This window comes from Artibeus jamaicensis, unplaced genomic scaffold (genome assembly GCF_021234435.1).
Source record: "Artibeus jamaicensis isolate MK-2021 breed Jamaican fruit bat unplaced genomic scaffold, CSHL_Jam_final contig_467, whole genome shotgun sequence".
In the NCBI taxonomy this organism is placed as follows: Eukaryota; Metazoa; Chordata; class Mammalia; order Chiroptera; family Phyllostomidae; genus Artibeus; species Artibeus jamaicensis.
The window spans coordinates 4,142,132-4,162,636 of record NW_026521845.1 but is presented as its reverse complement, the minus strand read 5'-3'; the positions used below and the strand labels follow the sequence as shown (position 1 = coordinate 4,162,636).

General features: G+C 37.9%; 1 protein-coding gene across 1 annotated transcript in view; it reads left to right on the top strand.

Annotated features, from left to right (window-relative positions):
* The window catches only part of CFH (complement factor H), a 46,406-nt gene extending 28,233 nt beyond the window's left edge, over positions 1–18,173 (top strand). The window contains exons 10-22 of the mRNA XM_053667278.1: positions 871–1,053; positions 2,594–2,770; positions 4,834–5,010; positions 5,971–6,153; positions 6,501–6,680; positions 8,168–8,344; positions 10,451–10,627; positions 11,101–11,310; positions 12,668–12,841; positions 14,656–14,838; positions 16,414–16,587; positions 17,121–17,303; positions 17,751–18,173. Coding sequence (XP_053523253.1) covers positions 871–1,053; positions 2,594–2,770; positions 4,834–5,010; positions 5,971–6,153; positions 6,501–6,680; positions 8,168–8,344; positions 10,451–10,627; positions 11,101–11,310; positions 12,668–12,841; positions 14,656–14,838; positions 16,414–16,587; positions 17,121–17,303; positions 17,751–17,950 — 2,378 coding nt within the window. The 3' untranslated portion in view covers positions 17,951–18,173. The remainder of the gene's footprint in view (positions 1–870; positions 1,054–2,593; positions 2,771–4,833; positions 5,011–5,970; positions 6,154–6,500; positions 6,681–8,167; positions 8,345–10,450; positions 10,628–11,100; positions 11,311–12,667; positions 12,842–14,655; positions 14,839–16,413; positions 16,588–17,120; positions 17,304–17,750) is intronic.
* Positions 18,174–20,505: the final 2,332 nt, after the last annotated feature.

Sequence of the window (20,505 nt, the reverse complement as noted above, 5' to 3'; positions counted from 1 at the left end):
ACATTTAAAGATGTCCTGGAGGTTCCTAAGCCTCTCCTCATTTTTTTTTTTTTGAATTCTTGTTTCTTCACTCTTATCTGTTTGGTCATTTTTTTCTTCTTTCTGGTCCACTCCCTTGATTTGAGTCCCAGTTTCCTTTCCATCATTATTGGTTTCCTGTGCATTTTTCTTCATTTCAATTACTTTAGCCTTCATTTGTTCCTCTAACTTGTGACTAAAATCAACCAGTTCTGTGAGCATCCTGATCACCAGTGTTTTGAACTGTGCATCTGAAAGTTTGGCTATCTCTTGGTCATCTAGAATTATTGGTTCTGGGGCTTTGAGCTGTTCTTGAGCCATAAGGTTTTGGCGCAAACCTACCACAGGTTTTTGATTCACTCATTTACTGATGGACACTTACACTGTTTCTAGCACTTGGCTATTGTAAATAAGGCTGCTGTGAACATTGTGTTACATAGGCTCTTTTGAATTGGTGATTCAGAATTCTTAGGGTATGGTCCCAGCAGATGGATTGTTTGATGGAAAGTCAGTGCCATCTTTAGTTTCTTGAGGAAACTCCACACTGTTTCCCACAGTGGCTGCACCAGTCTGCATTCCCACCAGCAGTGCACTAGAGTTCCCTTTTCTCAACAAACTCACCAGCACTTGTTGTTTGTTGATTTGATAATGATGGCAATATCTTGATATATATTTTTGGAAACTCATAGCTTATAGTCTCTCACACCACACCTTGGATGATTAGGATTTTCCAGGTTTTCATTGACAACACACGCTTTAGTTTTTGTTGTTTTTGTTGTGTATTGTTAGAATCCTAATGAGCATTCCTAGAGACCATATGCTTAACTTTCCCCCACATTCTCTTCCTTTTAGTGACATGTTCAAAATCGGATATAGAAATTGAGAATGGATTTTTTTCTGAATCTGAACTGACATACCCCTTACATAAAGAAACACGATACAAGTGCAAACAAGGTTACTTAACAGAAGATGGTCAGACCTCAGGAAGGATCACGTGTCAGCAGGACGGATGGTCCCCTCCCCCCAAGTGCATCAGTAAGTCATTCATGATGTTGAGTTATTGCCCCATTGCCAGTGGCAGAAATGTTCACTTTACCTGATTTATTTTCCCTGGGATGGTGGAAGCTGGGGTGGTTCCATTCGAAAAGATAAATAAAAGGTTTTTGAGAAAGTATATGCAAGTTTTTGCCTTTTAAAAATGATTACTAGAAGGTAGATATAAGATCATCTTTCAGTTCAAGGTTTTGCCTCCACAGAACTTCCTGTGATTTACAAACTGGTGAGGGACCTTCTGTGTATTCTGGTGTCAACTCGACACCTTGGCCTGGGCCTGTTTCCAGGTGGTCAGATTTTTATGTCTGGGTGTTCATTCCTAGAAATAAAAGTTATGTGTTTAAGTGAAAATATATGTTCACAGTGCATAGTTGTAGAATAATGTCCCCTGTGTAATTTATATGTGATACAGCAGAGCAAAAAATTCTTCTGAATAAAATTTATATTTTTAAGAAAACATCTACAACACTGAGTCATGGAGAGTAAGAAATGCTTGGAGAGTAAGAAATGCTTGTTGCTTCCTTGATGTTTACGAGAATATTCTAAGACCAGTTTTCTCATTTTATATTACTTATCCAAAGCCACATAACAACATTTTTCATTCACATGAAGTGAATATTTAAAATATCCATTTTTATTTTTTTCATTTTTTTCAGTTTCTATACTTACAATGGGAACTAGCGAAAAAAATGATAAAGGTTGCCTTTATATCAAACTAATACTATATTCAGTTGGGATTAATTATCCATTACAACACTCATTAGAAAAGAAAAAATGTCTCTTATTATTTTTATTATTATAGTTTTCTCTAGTTTTTTAAATCTTTAAACTAGCTGGCTGCATAATAGGTCTTAAAATTTGAGGAAAACTATTGAAGTCTGTATTAACATCAGTCCAGGAATGTATTAGTAAAAACGAAGACTATTTGTTTAACAATTTAATTTCTTATACTAGCTATAAATGTGGAACTATTTCTACATTCAATCTTAATAATTATAGAAGAATATCCATTAATTTGGTGGATATTTGTAAAAAGCTAAAGTAGCGTGTGAGTTTTTAAAATAGTAAGTTTTCAAGTAGACTTCTATAGAATGTTTAAAAATCACTCTCACTGTTGAAAATTTCTCTTTTTGTTGAACCACTGAACTTGTTTCTGCCATTAATGGCACAACTGCTACTGAGTTTGGCACCTACCTTGATTCACAAACATTATTCTACTTTGCCAAAATTCAAATCCAGCACATCTGTGAGGGCCTAGTTTACTGCTAGGGTGGAATGCATGTCTAAGTATAATGGCACTGAGAAAAACATTCTTAAATTTTTCAGAGGATTTAAGTGATGGTAAAACTGCTTTGTAGAAACACCCGCTTTCTTCTTGAGTAGCAATATGAGGACAATGAGTTATCACTGGTATTCAGAGATTGCTCTTTTGTGATACATTGCCTTGGGATGGGACTTAACTCCATTTGAGTGTGTGTTAAATGCTACTGGACATGAAATCTTCAATTCCATCATGCATTAGAATCTTGTGAAATGCCAGTGTTTGAGAATGCCAGAGCCAGAAGTGGCAGCACGTGGTTTAAGGTCAATGACACGTTGGACTATGAGTGCCAGGATGGATATAAAAATGAAGATGGACACACCACAGGCTTCATAGTGTGTGGTCACAGTGGTTGGTCTGGTACACCCACCTGTAACAGTAAGTCACATTTCAGGATTATCATAATAACATTCATTTAAAATGTTTTTTACCAATTTGGGTTATGTGGAGTTATTTTTAATGCACAGTGAATAAAACTGAGGTGTCTTCCTTCTGATTTAATGCAAATTGGGAGGAAGGGCTGTTTTGAAGTCTAAAGAGAACAGCCGATCTGACCCAGTGCATTGATGCGCCCTATGGCCCATGCACATCACAGATCTGTGATGAGAGCATAATAGTGCTCTCAGTCTTTCCTGGAATCAAAGGCAGAGCTGGGTTGTATGAACCCAGAAGCTTTGATAGCTTTGAGGGCCTCCTTTAAGGAAGAGCAATCAATCAGGAATATGTGATTCCAAGGCCATCAGACATGACAGAACAATGTGAATGAATGGATGTGGAAGTGACAGAGACAGCAGTAGAAAGCACTGGGGCCAATATGGCTCTCTATTGGAAATTTGCAGTAACTGATGACTTTGAGGATGCATTGGTCGGAATTCACCAGCATGATGTATTGCTTCCAGGGATGCAGCAAAGAAATGGCAGTTTAGCATTCTTTTCAGATAACTTTCCTGGGTTGTGTGCAGGGAGTGGCCCACTGAATAGCTGATACTGGAATTTACTTCAAATGTCCTGGAAAGTCTCCCTTTAGGGGAGGATTCCAAGGAATGTTATCACAAACCATTAAGCCAAACAGTGCTAACAGCAATCTTAACTAAATGTACAGTTCAGAATCCAAAATCTGTACCAATATATTCAAGTCTCAGTGCTAGGATTTAGAAATTTGATATTTACATGAATATTAATAAATTATATAATTCAGTATATGCCCATTTATTCTCCTCCTTAAATTGCATTCCTTAAGTCATTCTATAAATATAACAGCTGGAAATAGCCAACAGCCAAGATCTTTTCATTTGGTTGTTTGTTTGGTTTTTTTTTTGCTCAAGGTTTCATTTGTTTACAATATGATGGGAGAGAGAATTTATACAAAATGACCACAAAGTAGGTAAATGAGAACACATACTAATAAAAGAATCACTATGCAGAATATTAGAAAAACATTTTAGACCTATCCCAGTGGTTCCCATTCAAGCATGATCTTCTCAATAAGCTACAAAGCTCAACATTAAAGTGAAAGCCAAAACAATAGCAAATTACTGAGGTTTTTTGTGACACCACTTGTAAAAATCATTACGTTATGTCTACCTTTATGATTATGTGTTAATACTTGACTTTTAAATCATATAAATTTTCTTTTTGGTTTGATTGCAAATTTTAAATTCCACTTATTAATTTTTTATATTAATTAATGAGACAGAGGAATCAAGGAAAATATATTTTTATAACATTTGGCAATGCCATAAACTTCACAAATTTAAAAAAATTTAAGGCATAATTCACACATTTCTAACTTGACTCAGAATAATTAATAATTCATTAATAGCCAACATAAACTATACCTAAGTAAGAGCAGATAGTTTTCAATTATGTAAATATTCAGGGCACCTAGAATATGCCTACCTGTGTGACCTTGGGAATGTTATTATATCTTCTTTTATGTTTCATTTTGATTCCATTTTGGTTTAATTTATCAATTAAGCAATTTCTAATGTTCCTCTAAATGAAATATATCATAAATGCCATTCTGAGTGTCCTGGTTTCCCATGTGTATTAAACAAATTTCCAGTATTTCCTTACACAAGCAATTTAAAACTGTAGCATCAGTGGGGTTTTTTGTGAGAGAATAGTTTTGTTTTGATAATACAAAAACTGGTAGCATTAAATTTTATAAATGTCAATGATAAAATCAGATCCATATGAGCAAGCTGACCATACAAATTTTCAGGACGCATGTATTGTTCAGAGAGTCCCATATGAAATTTGAAGAAGGTGTAAACTGAATGGATAAGTGATTTTCTGGGAGAATATTTGTTTGTTGCCTCTCTGTATATGCAACACCCAGCAACTTATTTTTGCATGATGTATAGCATATACTTTGGCAGTGAAAAATTTTATGTGCTCATTAAATTATTTTCATAACAATTATGAAAATGTTTTTATAGAAAAAGAATGCATTGTTCCTGATATAGCACAAAACATAATTGCTCAGCCCCAGAAAGAGAAGTATTTCATTGGAGAAGTGTTGAAATTTTCCTGCAGACAAAGACTGAAACTTGTTGGACCAGATTCAATTCAGTGTTACAACTTTGGGTGGTCACCAGATCCTCCAACATGTAAAGGTGAATGTTTATCTGAAAATTGCTCCAACAAGAATTGGAATTTTGGTTATCACATTGTGTCTCTCTGTTAGTTTTCTGTTGGATTCCAGGGTGTCTCTAACCGAGGGCATTAAGCCAGAGATTTACTTGAGAAAACCATGCATTGGTAGTATGTGCCTCAGATGTCCTTGTTTAAGAAGGTCACCTTCAGTGGTGTCTGGTGCTAGAGCCACGTCTTTCCAGTCCTATTTTTGCATCTCATTCCATCAGCATGGGCTTCACTTCAAGTTCCACTGAGTGTGTCTAAACAATATTTAAGCATCTTGGGGTCAATTCAATCATACATATGACTTAAAAGTGGTTGATCACATGCTTGGCTCCAATGATGGTACTTTTTCAAAAAGTCTTGGCTCTGGCCAGGTAGCTCATCTAGTCAGAGCATCATTCCAATGTCCAATGTTGCAGGTTCAATCTCAGGTCAGGGCACATACAAGAAGCAGCCATTGAATACATCAATGAATGGAACAACTAATCTACATTTCTCTCTCTCTCACCCTTCCATCCTTCCTTTCCTCTCTTTAAGCTAAATAAATAAAAAACATTTAAGATAAAAGTCTTCATAAGATGTTTCTAAGGAAAATGAACATCATTATAAGTTACACTAGTATATTTTTTAATTAGTTTGCATATACTTTTAGACGAATATGGAACATGTTTCCTGGGCTTAAATATACATACAGTTTGCTGAATTGACATAAGTAACAGAACTGGGAGATGTGAATCTAGTGTAAACACCACACTTTTTTTTTCAATGACTGCTATAATAAATTAGATAATAATAATGACTATACTTTCAGAAATCATTTCTATAGTTTCTTAATAAATTAGATAATAAGTAAGAAATTTAAGAAAAAATTGTACTGGGTTTCAACTGGTAAATTACACTGTTTAACCAGTAATTATACTGCACTTCTACCATAGAGGAAGTAAAATCGTGTGGTCTACATCCTCAACTCCCCAATGGGAAAGCTACAAACACACCAAAAGAAGAATATCAACATGGTGATGTTGTGGAGTACATTTGTGACCCCAGGTTTCTGTTGAAGGGCTCTAAGAAAATTCAGTGTGTTGATGGAAAATGGACCACCTTGCCGCAGTGTATTGGTAATGTATAAAAATTTTAATACTTGGACTTGAGTCAACACTCTGTGTTTATATTCATAAAAATGCATTCTTTATATTTTATCATATTGTTTCTTTTGAGGAGCTTTATTTTTTATTTCTATTGCTGTTGAATTACAGTTGTCCCCATTTTCCCCCATTTCTTTCTCCTACCTACCAACCCTCCACATCCCACATTCAATCCCTCCCCAATGTGTTTGGCCATGGGTCCTATGTACATGTTCCTTCACTTAACTCTTCCCTTCTTTCCCGCAGCGTCCCTCTCCTCCCTCCCCTCTGGTTACTGGCAGTTTGTTCTTTATTAGCATATGCTTGTGACATTTTCACAGAGGAGAACAGCACCTGTGAAGACATACCTGACATTGTTCACGGCTCCATCTATTCCCGGGAGGGTCCCTATCACCATGGAGAGTCCTTGGAGTTCAGCTGCAGAGAAGGGTTCACATTGGTTGGGCCCAGATCAGTGACATGTTTCAAGGGAAAGTGGACCCAACCACCTGAGTGCATTGGTGAGCATGCCCTTCTAAAATGACCCTGTAAGACAATTTAATAGTTTTACTGTAAAGCCCTTGCCACCATATTTTTGAAATGTGGAGATGTTCTTGAAAGTGTCAGGTCATGAATTACAATGAATCCAAAGATTTGTTGTTTATAGTTCAATAGTGTCTACAGGAGAAAAATAGAAACTAGTGATAGAATTGTATGAATCTGTTCTGATGTTAACATAATTTATAAGTATGAAGCTAAATTTTACTTGTAGATAGATGTATGATTAAAATTTTCTCATTTGATGTTTATTTTGTACCTCCCTAGAGTCTTAACTTTTTGTTCTCCTCAAGATGCTTATTTTTTCCTAATAAGGAAATTATTTCAGAAACTAGTCACCATAAGACTTAGGATAAGAAACTCACACATCCTTTCAACTATAAATCCTCCTTCAGTTACCAACCTTGAATAGGAATATTGTTGTGGGGTTGGTTTTTTTTTTTCAGCAGTCTGGAAAAGTCATGGGAAAATAAGACTAATTCTCAAGAATCTACTGTGTTTTAAATTAGTCCCCTTTATTTTTTTCAAGTTTGCATTACAAAATCCTTAGTATTTTTAGGCAATTACTTGCATTTTCTTTCTTCTGTTCATCCTCATTTGATATCATTACCAAATTATTAACAAATATGACCTGAGACCTACACTGACATCAAGTTCAAAACAGGATTTGCCATATGCATGAAATTTTTGCAATACATACTTATATAAAAACTTGAATAATCTACAGATAACATTCTGAAGCCAGCAAAATGGATTGTTCTAGCATTATGATATTGCATTATATAATATTGGATTATAGGATGATCAAGTGTCTAAAACAGCTTCTCAAAGATTCTACAATATGTGTGCAAATAGGTTATGAATTAACCACCTAAGTTGTTATTCTGAATTCTGGTGATCATGCGCAAGATGTGCTTCAATATTCACATTCTATACTCGACACCTTAGATCAACTTTTCTTGTTATTTTACCTTAACTTTATTGAAACAATATAATTAAACTACCAATTTCATATATTCTATTTGCACAGATAATTGCTTTCTTCTAATGGTCTAAGATTGTGGTTAAAAATAACGCAGAAATGTTTGAGATCAAGAAAAGAATGAATGTGAACATTTGCACAGATTTCAGATGGGACCAAATTTTGTCATGTGATGACTCTTCTCTATGCAGATAAAGCAAAACTGAACCTCTATGTTCTTGCAATTCCCGAAGTGCAAAATGCCTGAATGATGGTTATTCTCCCTGAGATATCAGCACTTACTGCATATGGGACTGTGTTCCTACATAATAGCCCACCTCATGCACCATGATCGGGAATAATTTTGCTGGTGGAATTTATAGACCTAAATTCCAATTTCATTATACTCTGGCCTCTATAGCTATGTTTTGTATTAGTTGCTTAGATTCTCATGATTAGTGTTTTCAAGGTAATGTCTTTATTTTACAGAAACAGCTAACATTAAGATGTGTAAATTACTGAGGTCACATGAATACAAAATACTCCAGTCAGATAGAGTTGACTACAACCATGATGAGCAAGTGAATTACACATGCCCAAGGAGGTCAGAGCAGAAGCACTCAGTCTGCGTCAATGGAAGATGGGATCCCGAAGTGAACTGCACAGGTCAGCTCTTGATTACAACATTTTCAAATGTCATCCTATTTCTTCCTACCTTGTAAAAGGAGTCCTGTTGTGTCTTAAAACTTGTTATTAACTATTTCTTATTACAAGTAACTCCCAGCTGGAAGGTGATTTAGAACATAACCAGAGCACTGTTTCAAAATCTTAATTGTATCATGTGTGCTCTACAGCTACGTGACAAACCACTCAGGAACTGGTGACTTTCACATTGGGGAGTGGATCTGCTCATTGCTATTGGAATACCATTGCTGCCATTGCTACTATTTTTTTGTGTTATTATTGTGCTTATGCTTATACCTCTAACTCATGTAGCTATCTTAGCATCTAGGGATGTACATACCCTTCTGTGTATGTATCCATCTGTCTCTGTAGGTATCTACCCACTGAGCCATCTATTGTTTTGTTTATCTGTATCTGTCGTAGAAACAGTCTTATTTCCACCCCCAGTTCCAACAGCACAGGGCTCATTCCCATTCCCCACTTTCCACATCTGTGTTGCTCTTCTCCAACTGTAGGGCACGTGGACTCACTGCCCTCAGTTAACGCTCATAGGCAGTGATACAGTATTCTTTCTTTACTTTCACGTACTTGATTTACTGATTCGGTTTTAAGAATTTTCCCATGTATGTTCACAGAGGATATTAGATTACCATTGCTGTCTTGGAATGTCTCTCCCAGGTGTTGTTATCAAGACTATTGAGGCCACAGAAACCCAATAGAGAATTGTTCTTGGCTCCTCCGTTTTCAGAAAGTACATGTGTAATGTTATTGAAATCAGAGTTATTATATTATTTTTCTCTTTAAATGATTGATAGAATTCACCTGTGAAATCATCTGATATATAGTTTAATTTCTTTTTTTTTTCCAAAAATGTTTTACCGATTAACGTAATTTCCTTAACAGAGAGTGGGCTATTTGAACTTCATATATATTTCTCTTACCAATTTGGCAAGATAGGAAACAAAAAGCTGCAGGAAAGTTTTAAACTTTTAACAATAAATAAATCACTAGGTAACATACCTAATTTGTATCTCAGCCAAGACTCTGTATCAAATTCATTGATCTTTAACGAAAGGCAATTACTCGCTATGTGACACAGACTCTGGCCAATGGTGTCCATGGTATGGTGGATGTGATGAACAAAATCACATGGACTTCAGCAGTGATGTGCAGAGAAGAGACTGCATGGCCTCTCTCTGAGTAAGAGAATGCCCCAACCCTTGCCTGCACAGGCTTTTATTGCTCTCTGGGAACATAACATCAAGGAAGGTCCTCATTCATTATACACAGGTTTGCTTGAAGTGATTATTTCTTATAGATAACAAAAAATGGAATGTTGCAAATGCTAGGAAACAATAAAAGTGATGGATCTGATTACACTCCATGCTTGGAATGCCTTAGCACAGACTTTAGTGAGTTACTTCAAAGATATACATTAAACATCTGCTTTCTTAGCTCAAGTGAGAGAGTCTTAGGAACAGCAAGCCTCAAAGCAGCCTAGAAATAATGCAGGGCTGGTCCTCCATGGGAAAGCCGATCTGTGGGACTGGCTCCTGTGTGCCACCTCTCACCTCTAAGTTTTCCAAACCAGGGCTGAGCTACATTCACCATTGCCACATGTTCCCTATACCTATGGGTATAGGGAACAAATACCTATGGGTATTCAGCCTCTATTGGCACAACATCTTCTCAGGGTTTTCATCAGCTCCCAGTACATTTGTTGAGGGATATCCATAAAAAAGATTCTGATATCTATCTTGATTTTATTGACTGTTATTGAATGAATCATCCAGGTAGGATGTTCTACTGGTTACAAATCTTTAAAACAGGCTTTCCCCAAATTAGCCAAGCTTGATCACAGAAAGAATAAGAGAAAGACTCTACAAAGAAGGCCATGAGAATATAAACCCAGTGTGGTATGTTACAGTGGTAAGCAAGAAGGAAAGTATAACAAACTTAAACCTAGAACAAGTCATAATAATTTGATCTTTTCATATGCATAATTACTGCCAGTTTTATTTACTGAAATATTCTTTTAATATTTTTAACTTGTGGTTTTCCTAAGAAATCTAATTTTAATATTTTTAGAAGTACCAAGATGTCCACCTCCACCTCAGATTCCCAAATCTCAAAATATGATGACCACAGTGAATTATCAGGAAGGAGAAACAGTCTCTATTCTCTGTCAAAATAATTCTCTGATTCTGGAAGCTGGAGACCTCGTGTGCCAGGGTGGAATCTGGAAGTCAGTCCCGCGCTGCATTGGTCAGTAGTGCGTCACTTGCATCACACCTGTCTGTCAAATGAGGGTTAGACTGCCCTGTGCTTTGTGGACAGGGACAGATGAAGCCCTTTCTCCATATCCGTTCCACTTCACCTCAAAACGCTATAGCACAGTCTCTGTACTGAATCGATCAGCATTATTCCCCTTGTGTTGTGAAGTGAGCACAGAGAGAAGCTTTGAGTTATTGTGGAAACACCAGACACGGTTGCTCCAGTTGTGTATTTTGCTCCTCAGGATGAGCAGGGAGGGAATGAAGGGGCCCAAGGAATGAGTGGATAGTAGCGTTGATTTTATGGAGACATATATCTTTGCGCATTTCAAGTTTCATTTAGTTATTAAATAATTTTGTTAGTTCAAATTATTCTTATTTTAAAACCCCAAGTGTGTTTATTTTATTTTTCATTGTAAATATGATCTTTGTGCCTGATCCTTCAGCCTCTGTTCTGCATTGTAGAGAAAACACCGTGTTCTCAGCCACCTGATATAGAACATGGAACCGTAAATTCCTCCAGATCAGAAGAAGAAGGAGAGGAAACACTGGAGCCCAAGGTCTATCCACATGGCACTAAGTTACATTATGTTTGTGAAGATGGTTTCAAGATAACCGGGAAACCTAAGATAGCATGCCACCTGGGGACATGGGGTTCCCTGCCTCGTTGTGTAGGTGAGGACAGCCTGCAAACTAAAATTCTATTTTGGTGCAATTCATTAAAATAAGCAATCATCATCAAAGTCATGAGAGATAATTCTTTAGATTTATAAGTAAGCAAATCTATTTATATGTTTATGCACTATTATGTGTTAACGTATTTTACCAAACAATTTTTGTATAAACAAATACATCCTATTTTTGTTAATGTCATGGGTTTATTATGAAATTGCTTTAGTTTTTCTTTCTGTTTCATCATGACTGAGGTCCCCATTTCCACCTCTTTGTGCCCTTCCACCCAGCCTCTACCCCCTGACTTCTCTCTGGCCACCTCCACATTGTCTTCTGTGTCCATGGGCTATGCATACATGTCCTTTAGCAATTTCTTCACCTTTGGTCACTCAGCCCCCCTCTCCCCAATTCCCTCTGACAGTTGTCAGTCTGTCCCATGTGTCCCACACCTCTGTTCTATTTTGTTCACCAGTTTCTTCTGTTCACAATTCCACATATAAGTGAGATCATATGGTATGTCCTTCTCTGTCTGGCTTGCTTCACTCAGCATAATGTTCTCCAAGTCCATCCATGCTGTCGCAAAAGGTAAGATGTCCTTCTTTTTCACAGCCACATAGCAGCCACTGTGGAAAACAGTATGGAGCTCCCTCAAAAATTAAAAATGGAACTGCTTTCTCACCCAGCCATCCCACTCCTGGGAATATGCCCTAAGCATCCTGAAACACCAATTTGAAAGAACATGTGCACCCCCATGTTCATAGCAGCCAGGACCTGGAGACAGTCCAAGGGCCTATCAGTCCATGAGTGGAAAAAAATGTGGCACATGAAATCACTTCCAATTATGGCATTTTCCCTACCAAAACTTGATGTGTAGTGAAATTAAACTATTCACATACGTACAGCTATTCATATTATTCTAAATATTTGTATACGTTGCAGTGAAGGCTTTGCCACCAGGTTTTTAAAATTTTACGTTCTTCCTACACTGTCCTTTCTGACCTCTTACAATAGATGAGAATTTTCTTAACATGATTCTCAAAGTGTTTCCTTTTGTTACTTGTGACTTGTTAGAGAAGCAGGGATAGTCCCATTCCTAAATATATTGACCTTTTTCTTTTCCATCAATGCATACCACAATTATGGTTTTAGCAAGCCTTTATGCACCTTTTTCATAATATAATATATCATAATAATATATCATAATAATATGACATATTATTGGCATCATAATAATATATCATAATAATATGATATATTATTAGCACCTGTGTGATCATATAAAAGTACTATGACAACCAGTACATGAAATAAACTTCAGAGTTAGTGAAATACGCAGTCATTCTCAACTTTTCTCTTTCAGGACTTCCTTGTGGACCACCACCTTCAATTTCCAATGGGGCTGCACCCAACAGGAAACAGAAATATGAGTATGGAGAAGAATTTACATACAACTGTGCACAAGGATTTACGATTCATGGACCTGCATCTGTGATATGTTTAGGAGGAAAATGGAGTCCTCCCCCAGAATGCACAAGTACGGTGTATTTAATTTTATTCTCAGGCTGATCAATATCTGTAATTAGAGCATGAATAATATAAATTTAAACCTATAGTCACTCTAGAATTTACTAAGGTATCTCTGGAAAGTTCTGGATTCTGGTGGAGAATTAATAGCCCTAGTCACAGGAACAGGTTGGCAACAGGAGCCTCTGGCGGACACTGGCCAGCAGCGTCCACCTGTGGTGGCTGATGGCGAGAATGAATGCACAGGCGACAACAATCCTGTGTGGAAAAAGGGAACAGGCACGACTGCTCTCTCAAGGGGAAAGTGCCTATGGGTGCCTCAGCCACTCCCTCAAGAGGGGAGCACCCTGACCCTTGCCTAGACAGGCTTTTATTGTTTTCCTCAGGTCTTACATCATAGAAAGATTTATTGTCTATTACTTAAAATATTATTGTCTACATTTTAGGTACAATCAAGAAAATGAAATTAACATGCAGAGGGGAATGGTGATGAGCTGATTAGCTCTGTCCTTGGGAGAACTCATACAGGCTTTGGAAATTACCTTGAAGATAGACAATACACATTTGTTATTTTTAGACCAGGGTGATGGAGTTTTAGCAAGGGCAAGCCATAACAGTCTGTATGCATTTTCTAGGCCCGATTCCCATGGGAAAACTCGGTTTGAAGGTTTGGCTCCTGCCCACCACTTCACTTCTGTAGGTTTTCCATACAGAGCTGAGTCACATTTGCCAGGCCAAAACAAACCAATCCCCTACAATTCCCCCCTTTTTTTCTTTTTGTAAAGGCTGTTGTGGTGACACATCTCACAAGACTTGCTACTTGCTGGTCTCCTTTATGACCCTGAGCAAATAATTGCACCCGAACAGGGAAGCAAAGGCTATCAGCCACAGGAGCCCCATTGGGTTACTTGGAAGTCCCCCGTCCCCTGCCCATGTTCCATGTGCACACTCAGACATGTCCTCTCTGTGGAGGGCAGCTGGCCCCTGCTCACCAGTCTCATCATGACCCAGCTCATGTCACTTTACCAGTTACCTACCTATAGACATTTGTGTCATTTTCCAATGCTTCACGTAATTCTGGGAAATGGACTTGGACAGAAGAAAAGGCTAGGAATAGGGATATAATGTAGATGGCCTCTCTGTGCAAAAAGGAATCTGAATGTAAGTAATTTGGTCCTGATCTCTTCAGGCTTTCCAAACCATCAGTCTCATATAATACATTTTTTCAATTACTTTATTTATTTTTTAATTGTTTTTTAGACACAGTTGTCTCCATTTTCCTCCCACTGCTCCCCCCCCACCCCACCCATCCCTGCTCACCACCCTCAATCCTACCCTCTTTGGGCTTTGTGCATGTGTCCTTTATACATGTTCCTTGATGACTCCCCTCCTATTTTTTTCATTGTCTCTCTCCACCCTCCCCTCTGGTTACCATCAGATTGTTCTTAATTTCAATGTCCTTGGTTATATTTTGCTTGCTTGTTTATTTTGTTGATTAGGTACAACTTAAAGGTGAGATCATATGGTGTTTGTCCCTCACCACCTGGCTTATTTCACTTAGCATAATGTTCTCTCCATCCATCCATGCTTTCATCAAGGGTAGGAGCTCCTTCTTTCTTTCTCTTCATAGCCATATTACACTTCTGATGAATGTAGAGTCATTCAATGTAATGAAGTCAAGACCACTAACACATTTTCGAGTTATAAAAAATATTGTACAGTATGTATTCATTTGGTATGCACCTATTATTCTAGAGTAAAGTTATTGGCCAATGTCTATTTTTAAAGATTTGCTGAATGAGTATTTTGTGTTCTTCCTTTCAGAAACAACTTGTCCTTCCCCACCCAGCTTTAATCATGCCATGCCTAAAGATGTAAATGGGAAGAAGAAATCGTATCAGCCAGGAGATGAAGTAGCTTATAAATGTCAAGAACACTACCAAATGGATGGATCCAATGTTGTTCGCTGTGTGGCTGGCAGATGGATAGGGACACCCACATGCAGAGGTGTTTCATAAACTTTGACATTTTATTTTCTGAAGTGTCTTCAATACTATAATATAGCATTGCTTCTAGCATGATGAAGAGATGAACATAGGCTATGTCTTAGGCCAGATCAAGGGGGGTTCGTGCCTTCACACAGAGGAACCAAAGGGGTGGTGATGGTTGACCTGAGAGCCCTTTGTTCTCATTGGGTGGCTCCTGACACAACAGAATCAGCACCTACTGGGAAATTGGAGGAAATACAAATGTAAATTCACAGGTTTACTCAGAGTACTATCAAAAACTCGGGGTTGTGACCTGAAAATTTGTTTTTGTTGTTGTTATTGTTCAAGTACAGTTCTCTGCCTTCTTTTCCCACCCTCACCTTTCCCTGCCACTTCAGCCATCCCTCCCTCCCTCCCCTGATATCACCTCCAAGTTGGTTTTGTCCATGTGTCCTTTATAATTGTCCCTGAAAACCTTTCACCCTCTTCCCCCCAGTATTCCCCCTTGTACCCCTTCTGGTTACTTTCCGTTTATTCTTAATTTCTATGTCTCAGGTTATATTTTGCTTGCTTGTTTGTTTTGTTGACTAGATTCCAGTTAAAGGTGAGCTCATATGGTGTTTGTCTCTTACCACCTGGCTGATTTCACTTAGTCTAATGTTCCCCAGTTCCATTTATGCTCTCACAAAGGGTAGGAGCTCCTTCTTTCTCTCTGTTGTATAGTATTCCATTCTCTAAATGTACCATTGTTTTTTGATCCATTCATTTACCGACAGACACTTAGGTTTCTTTTAACACTTGGCTATTATAAATGGTGCTGCTATGATCATGGGGTGCCTAAGTCCTTTTGAATTGGTGTTTCAGGGTTCTTAGGATACCATCCTAACAGTGAAACTTCTTCAGTGAAAATTCCCAGCAGCTTTCACTGGGTCCTATTACTACTTACATCCAGCTGGACCTCATTGCTCATAGCATCAACCATAAGCATTTGTACTCTCCACCCTAAGAATACTAGAGTACTTTAAGTTATAAATTCATTTTTCTCATTCTCTGTTTGGATCTGTTGTGAGATCACCCTCTTCCTTTAACTATGTGGAATTCCTCAAAGTGTTTAATTCTTGACTTACTCATTAAGGAAATGACTAGTGTACTTATGAGTTCAAGAGCCTAAAACTACAACGAATAGACATGATGATTTCAACCCAAATTTGAGGCCAAATAATCTGCTATTCTGCATTTTTAGGGTTTATCAATTGATCTTAAATTGGTAAAACTTATGTTTCTTTTCTAAATTCAAATGGGAAATGTTCTGAAAGCCATCATTTACACTCAGCAGAAATGTCTTTTAATCTTTGAGAGGATGGGAAAGAAATTTAAGATGTAGAAGCTTAACTCTTAAACACACACACACAAAAAAACAGCAACAAACCTGCATCATCTCCTCTTTTTAATCATACATGTAAGTTTAGAAAATTTTTCAGTCTTCATGACAGATTAATATGGATTTATCCTCCAGAAATATAAGGTAATCTCATTTGTTGATTTGAGTTCTAAACATTCATTACATGATATATACTTTTTTCCTTTAATTCAGACAATTCCTGTGGGAGTCCTCCCATTGTTGAAAATGCCACTATACAAAACAAGAAGATTCGGTATCTGTCTCGTGAGACAGTACGTTACGAATGCATGAAATCTTTGGACCTATTTGGAGATGTAGAGGTGACCTGTTTGAATGGGAACTGGACAAACCCACCTCAGTGCAAAGGTAGAATATCTTATTCTCCCCCTCACCCGCACTTAGGAGGATATATTAGGGGTGAACTGTGTTGGTATGAATACATAATGAAGTAGTTCCTATGAAAGAAATAAATTCATGGAAATAAAATGGTGGTGCTCAAAGTCCACTTCTATTAATGGATTGAGTGAGTACTATGGCGTATTTCTTCTAGGACAGATTTGGCCACGTTAGAGAAAGAGATGTTCTGTGTTGTGGATTCCATAATGAGGTAGAGAGTGTGAGCTCTTCAATGGGGTCTTTCAGCCCAGCTGCCCTCCAGCTTGTTAGCCACTGTCTATGGTGGGAGGGTTAAAGCTGTCCGTAAGTCCTCTTTGCTTATCCATTTGTGTGGCTGCTTCTGTACACCCTAGGTTTAAGAGTCTTGGTCAGGCATCCTTCATTTGGTTATTCAGGTTGCTTACTCCCTTATTTAGCTGTAGTCCAGTTTGGTGCCCCTAGAGGTGAAGATAGCTCCCATCCACTCCAAAGCCACCTTAAATCAAAGACTATCCCTCTTGTAGAATCCAAAGGAAAATGCGGGCCTCCTCCAACCATCGACAATGGGGACATTACCACATTCTCATCAGCTGTCTATGCTCCAGGAGACTCAGTGGAGTACAAGTGCCAGCTCTACTATAAACTTCAGGGCAACAGGATAATAACATGTCGTGATGGAAAGTGGTCAGAAGCACCCAAATGTTTAGGTAAGTGTGTTGCCATTCCAATGCCTTCTAGGAAATCTGTGTAGAGAGTGTGACGTTCTACTCTTTATAACAGAACTTTCATGGATTAACAGTTATTCTGATGAAAGCTTGACTCCCTCATAGTGATGTGTGAGCAAATAACATATGAAAAAGTCTTAAGCAGGAAGAGCAACAAAAATTCTTTTATGAAAACTCTATATGTGACAACTGGTATTATGAACTTGGATTTAATATTTAATTATCACAAAGAGTACCTTCTTTTACATCATTAATTGTTTACTGACTTACATCCTGACTTACAGGATGGCTTTTCAATGAATTATATTGGAAAAGGTTTTGAGAATGAGTTCCTGGATCTGTGTAGAAGTTTTTGCATGACAGTCTAAACTTCTGTAGTGAGTATTTGCACAGCACTTAATGTTTTATGTTCCTTGTTTTTACCTTTAGAGGCATGTGTAATCTCAGAAGAAATGATGCAAAAGCATAACATACGTTTAAGATGGAGACCGGACAAAAAACTTTATTCGGAATCAGATGATACTCTTGAGTTCGAATGTCGATATAGGTATCGTGCAAGGTCACCACCTTCTGCATTCCGGGTAACATGTCGGGAAGGAAAACTGACGTATCCTACTTGTGTAAAATGATGTGTTATACAAATGATGTGTATAAAATGATGGTTATATTGCAGTCTGGACATTGAAATACACATATTCATTTAGAATATTTTGTAGTAATCCGATTCTCTATTTCTCCAAGTATATGTTATCTCATTTTTCTTCATAATCTGAATTTATGTTGATGTCATTGTAATCCGAAAGACCAAGGATCACTCTGAAAATGATCTCATTAAAATGTGGCAAACCACAATGCTGTGTGTTCTGTTCGTGAAACATCTGTGGTGAGGAATCCCAGCCATCTCTTCATGGCCCACTTGCACCCAACCACTCCCCTAACATTCCCATCACTTTGTCCAAAATTTCTGAGACCCTTTGCAAAAAGAATGGGAAAACATGCTTGTCTGCATCTTCAAAATATAATCACTTCACAAACATGTCAAAACTAAACTATGTCACACCTGTGTTGGCGAAAAGATGTCAGCGGTTATTACCTGTCCTAGCAAAATACACACCACAGATGGTGACAAGCATGATCTTCTGCACTGTCCCTACACTACATACAAGCACTCAGACATGTCACAGAGAGCAGGTGGAGTTCAATTCAGGGCATGACTTCGGGACAGTGGCACGCACCCTGATGAAAACACAGCATCAGTATGAACACATTCACATGTTCTCACAACATGCTGTGAACAGTAACAGAAAGTCACTGTTCACAGCAGAAAGTGCTGTGACACACTTACCACAGCTCTACTGTATGTAGATAATGGGGGGAGGAGTTGGGGTTCACTTCCCATAGTCCCCCATTCTCAGTATTGAACATATATCACCTTTGAACCAGGAAATATGTTAATTTAGGGTAAATACATACAAAAAGTAAGACGCACACATGTTGAGAACTGAAAAAAGCTGTGCATGAAGATGGGTGGATTGAATGTCATTTTACTGCTTTATAGAGTTTTGGAAACTTTTAAGTACCACAGCCTAAAATATGTTTTTTATGTTTGTGCATTTCAAACACATACTTAATTAAAATTACTTGACTGCAAACATTTTCAACTTCTACAAAAACATTAATACTTTAAGATGAATGCGAAGATATAGATCTTACAATTTGCAACAGCATGGATGCACCTGGACAGTATTGTGTAAAGTGAAATAAGCCATTCTGAGGAAGACAAGCTGCATAAGATTTCAAATATGTGCAGAATCTAATGAACAAACTAAACTAACAACCAAAACGGAGACAGACACACAGATACAGAAACAGACTGAGAGCTGTCAGAGGGGAGAACTGGGGGGACTCATTGAGAACTATGAAAGCATTAAGGAAAAAAATAAAATAAAATAATAACCTATAGAAACAGACAACAGTATGGTGATGACCAGGGGAAGGGGGGTGGGGGAGGTAGAAAGGGGTAAGTGGGGGATAAATGGTGATGGAAGGAGACCTGACTGGGATGGTGAACACAAAAACACAATTTGTAGATGGTGTATTATAGCATGAATTATATAGCTGAAAGCTATATAATTTTATTAAGCAATGTCGCCCAGGGAATTCAATAAAAATTTTAAATGAAAATAAAGCTATAAGTAATTAAGCTGCAAATACCTGAAGTGGTACCTTGTTGCTCTGTGTTAAAACCAAATACGGGACAGCGTACCAATGAGGAGACTGGCTGTCACCAAGGAGCCATGTTACAGAACCTGTGTCACCAGGATGGCCAGCTGTCATGTGAAGGGACATTGTCACGATGGACACGTCTGTTTGCTATTAACGCTGATGTTTGCACACATACTGTTTCTCCCAACCTTTTGCCCAATAGTAGTGGAACCTACACCTGGTTTTCATCATTTTTTCATTGGTGGCCGCAAAATAGTAATTTCACAGATCAGTTCTATCATTCTTCTGTGTTCATTCACTGTACCTTTGTACAAAGATAAGTGTCCCTTCACCAATGCTACATAAGTTAAACCTTCACCTAGAAAGATAGGGGTAACCATTATGTTTGTCCTTCAATCTCCAGTTTTTGGAGCAAGACTTGTATTTGTGTCCTTCTATGATGGTGTTCAAGATTTCTTTTCTTCTTTAGAAATGCTCAGTGTTTAATAATCCATTTGTCACGTTCATTTTTGCATTGGCGGCCTGGATGACCCCAGTCTTGGTGAGGGGCTGTCCCCAGAACTGCATTCTCGGAGCTTTGGCCGAATCCCCACTTTCGTCATTCCACCTTTCTATTCTTTTTAGCACAGCGTGTTGTTCCACACTCACCATGTACTTCTCCCAATTGCTCACGTGCACACACATGCTTGCAAGAAACTCAGATATTTTTTTATTGGGAAATAGCATTTAGAACCCAAGAACTGTGTGCTACTGGTGCCGCATGGGTGTGTCCAAGAGTGTGAGAATGTTTTCACTTTCAATTTCTTTAGCTCGTCAGATCATTGAAATGGAAATGAAATTACAATGCATTGCAAGGATTCACAGTACACACATAACAAGAGTAAGTACATTTTTACAGACATGATACACTCTTCTACAAAGAATTCATCTGGCTCTGAAACAGCACACGTAACAGAGT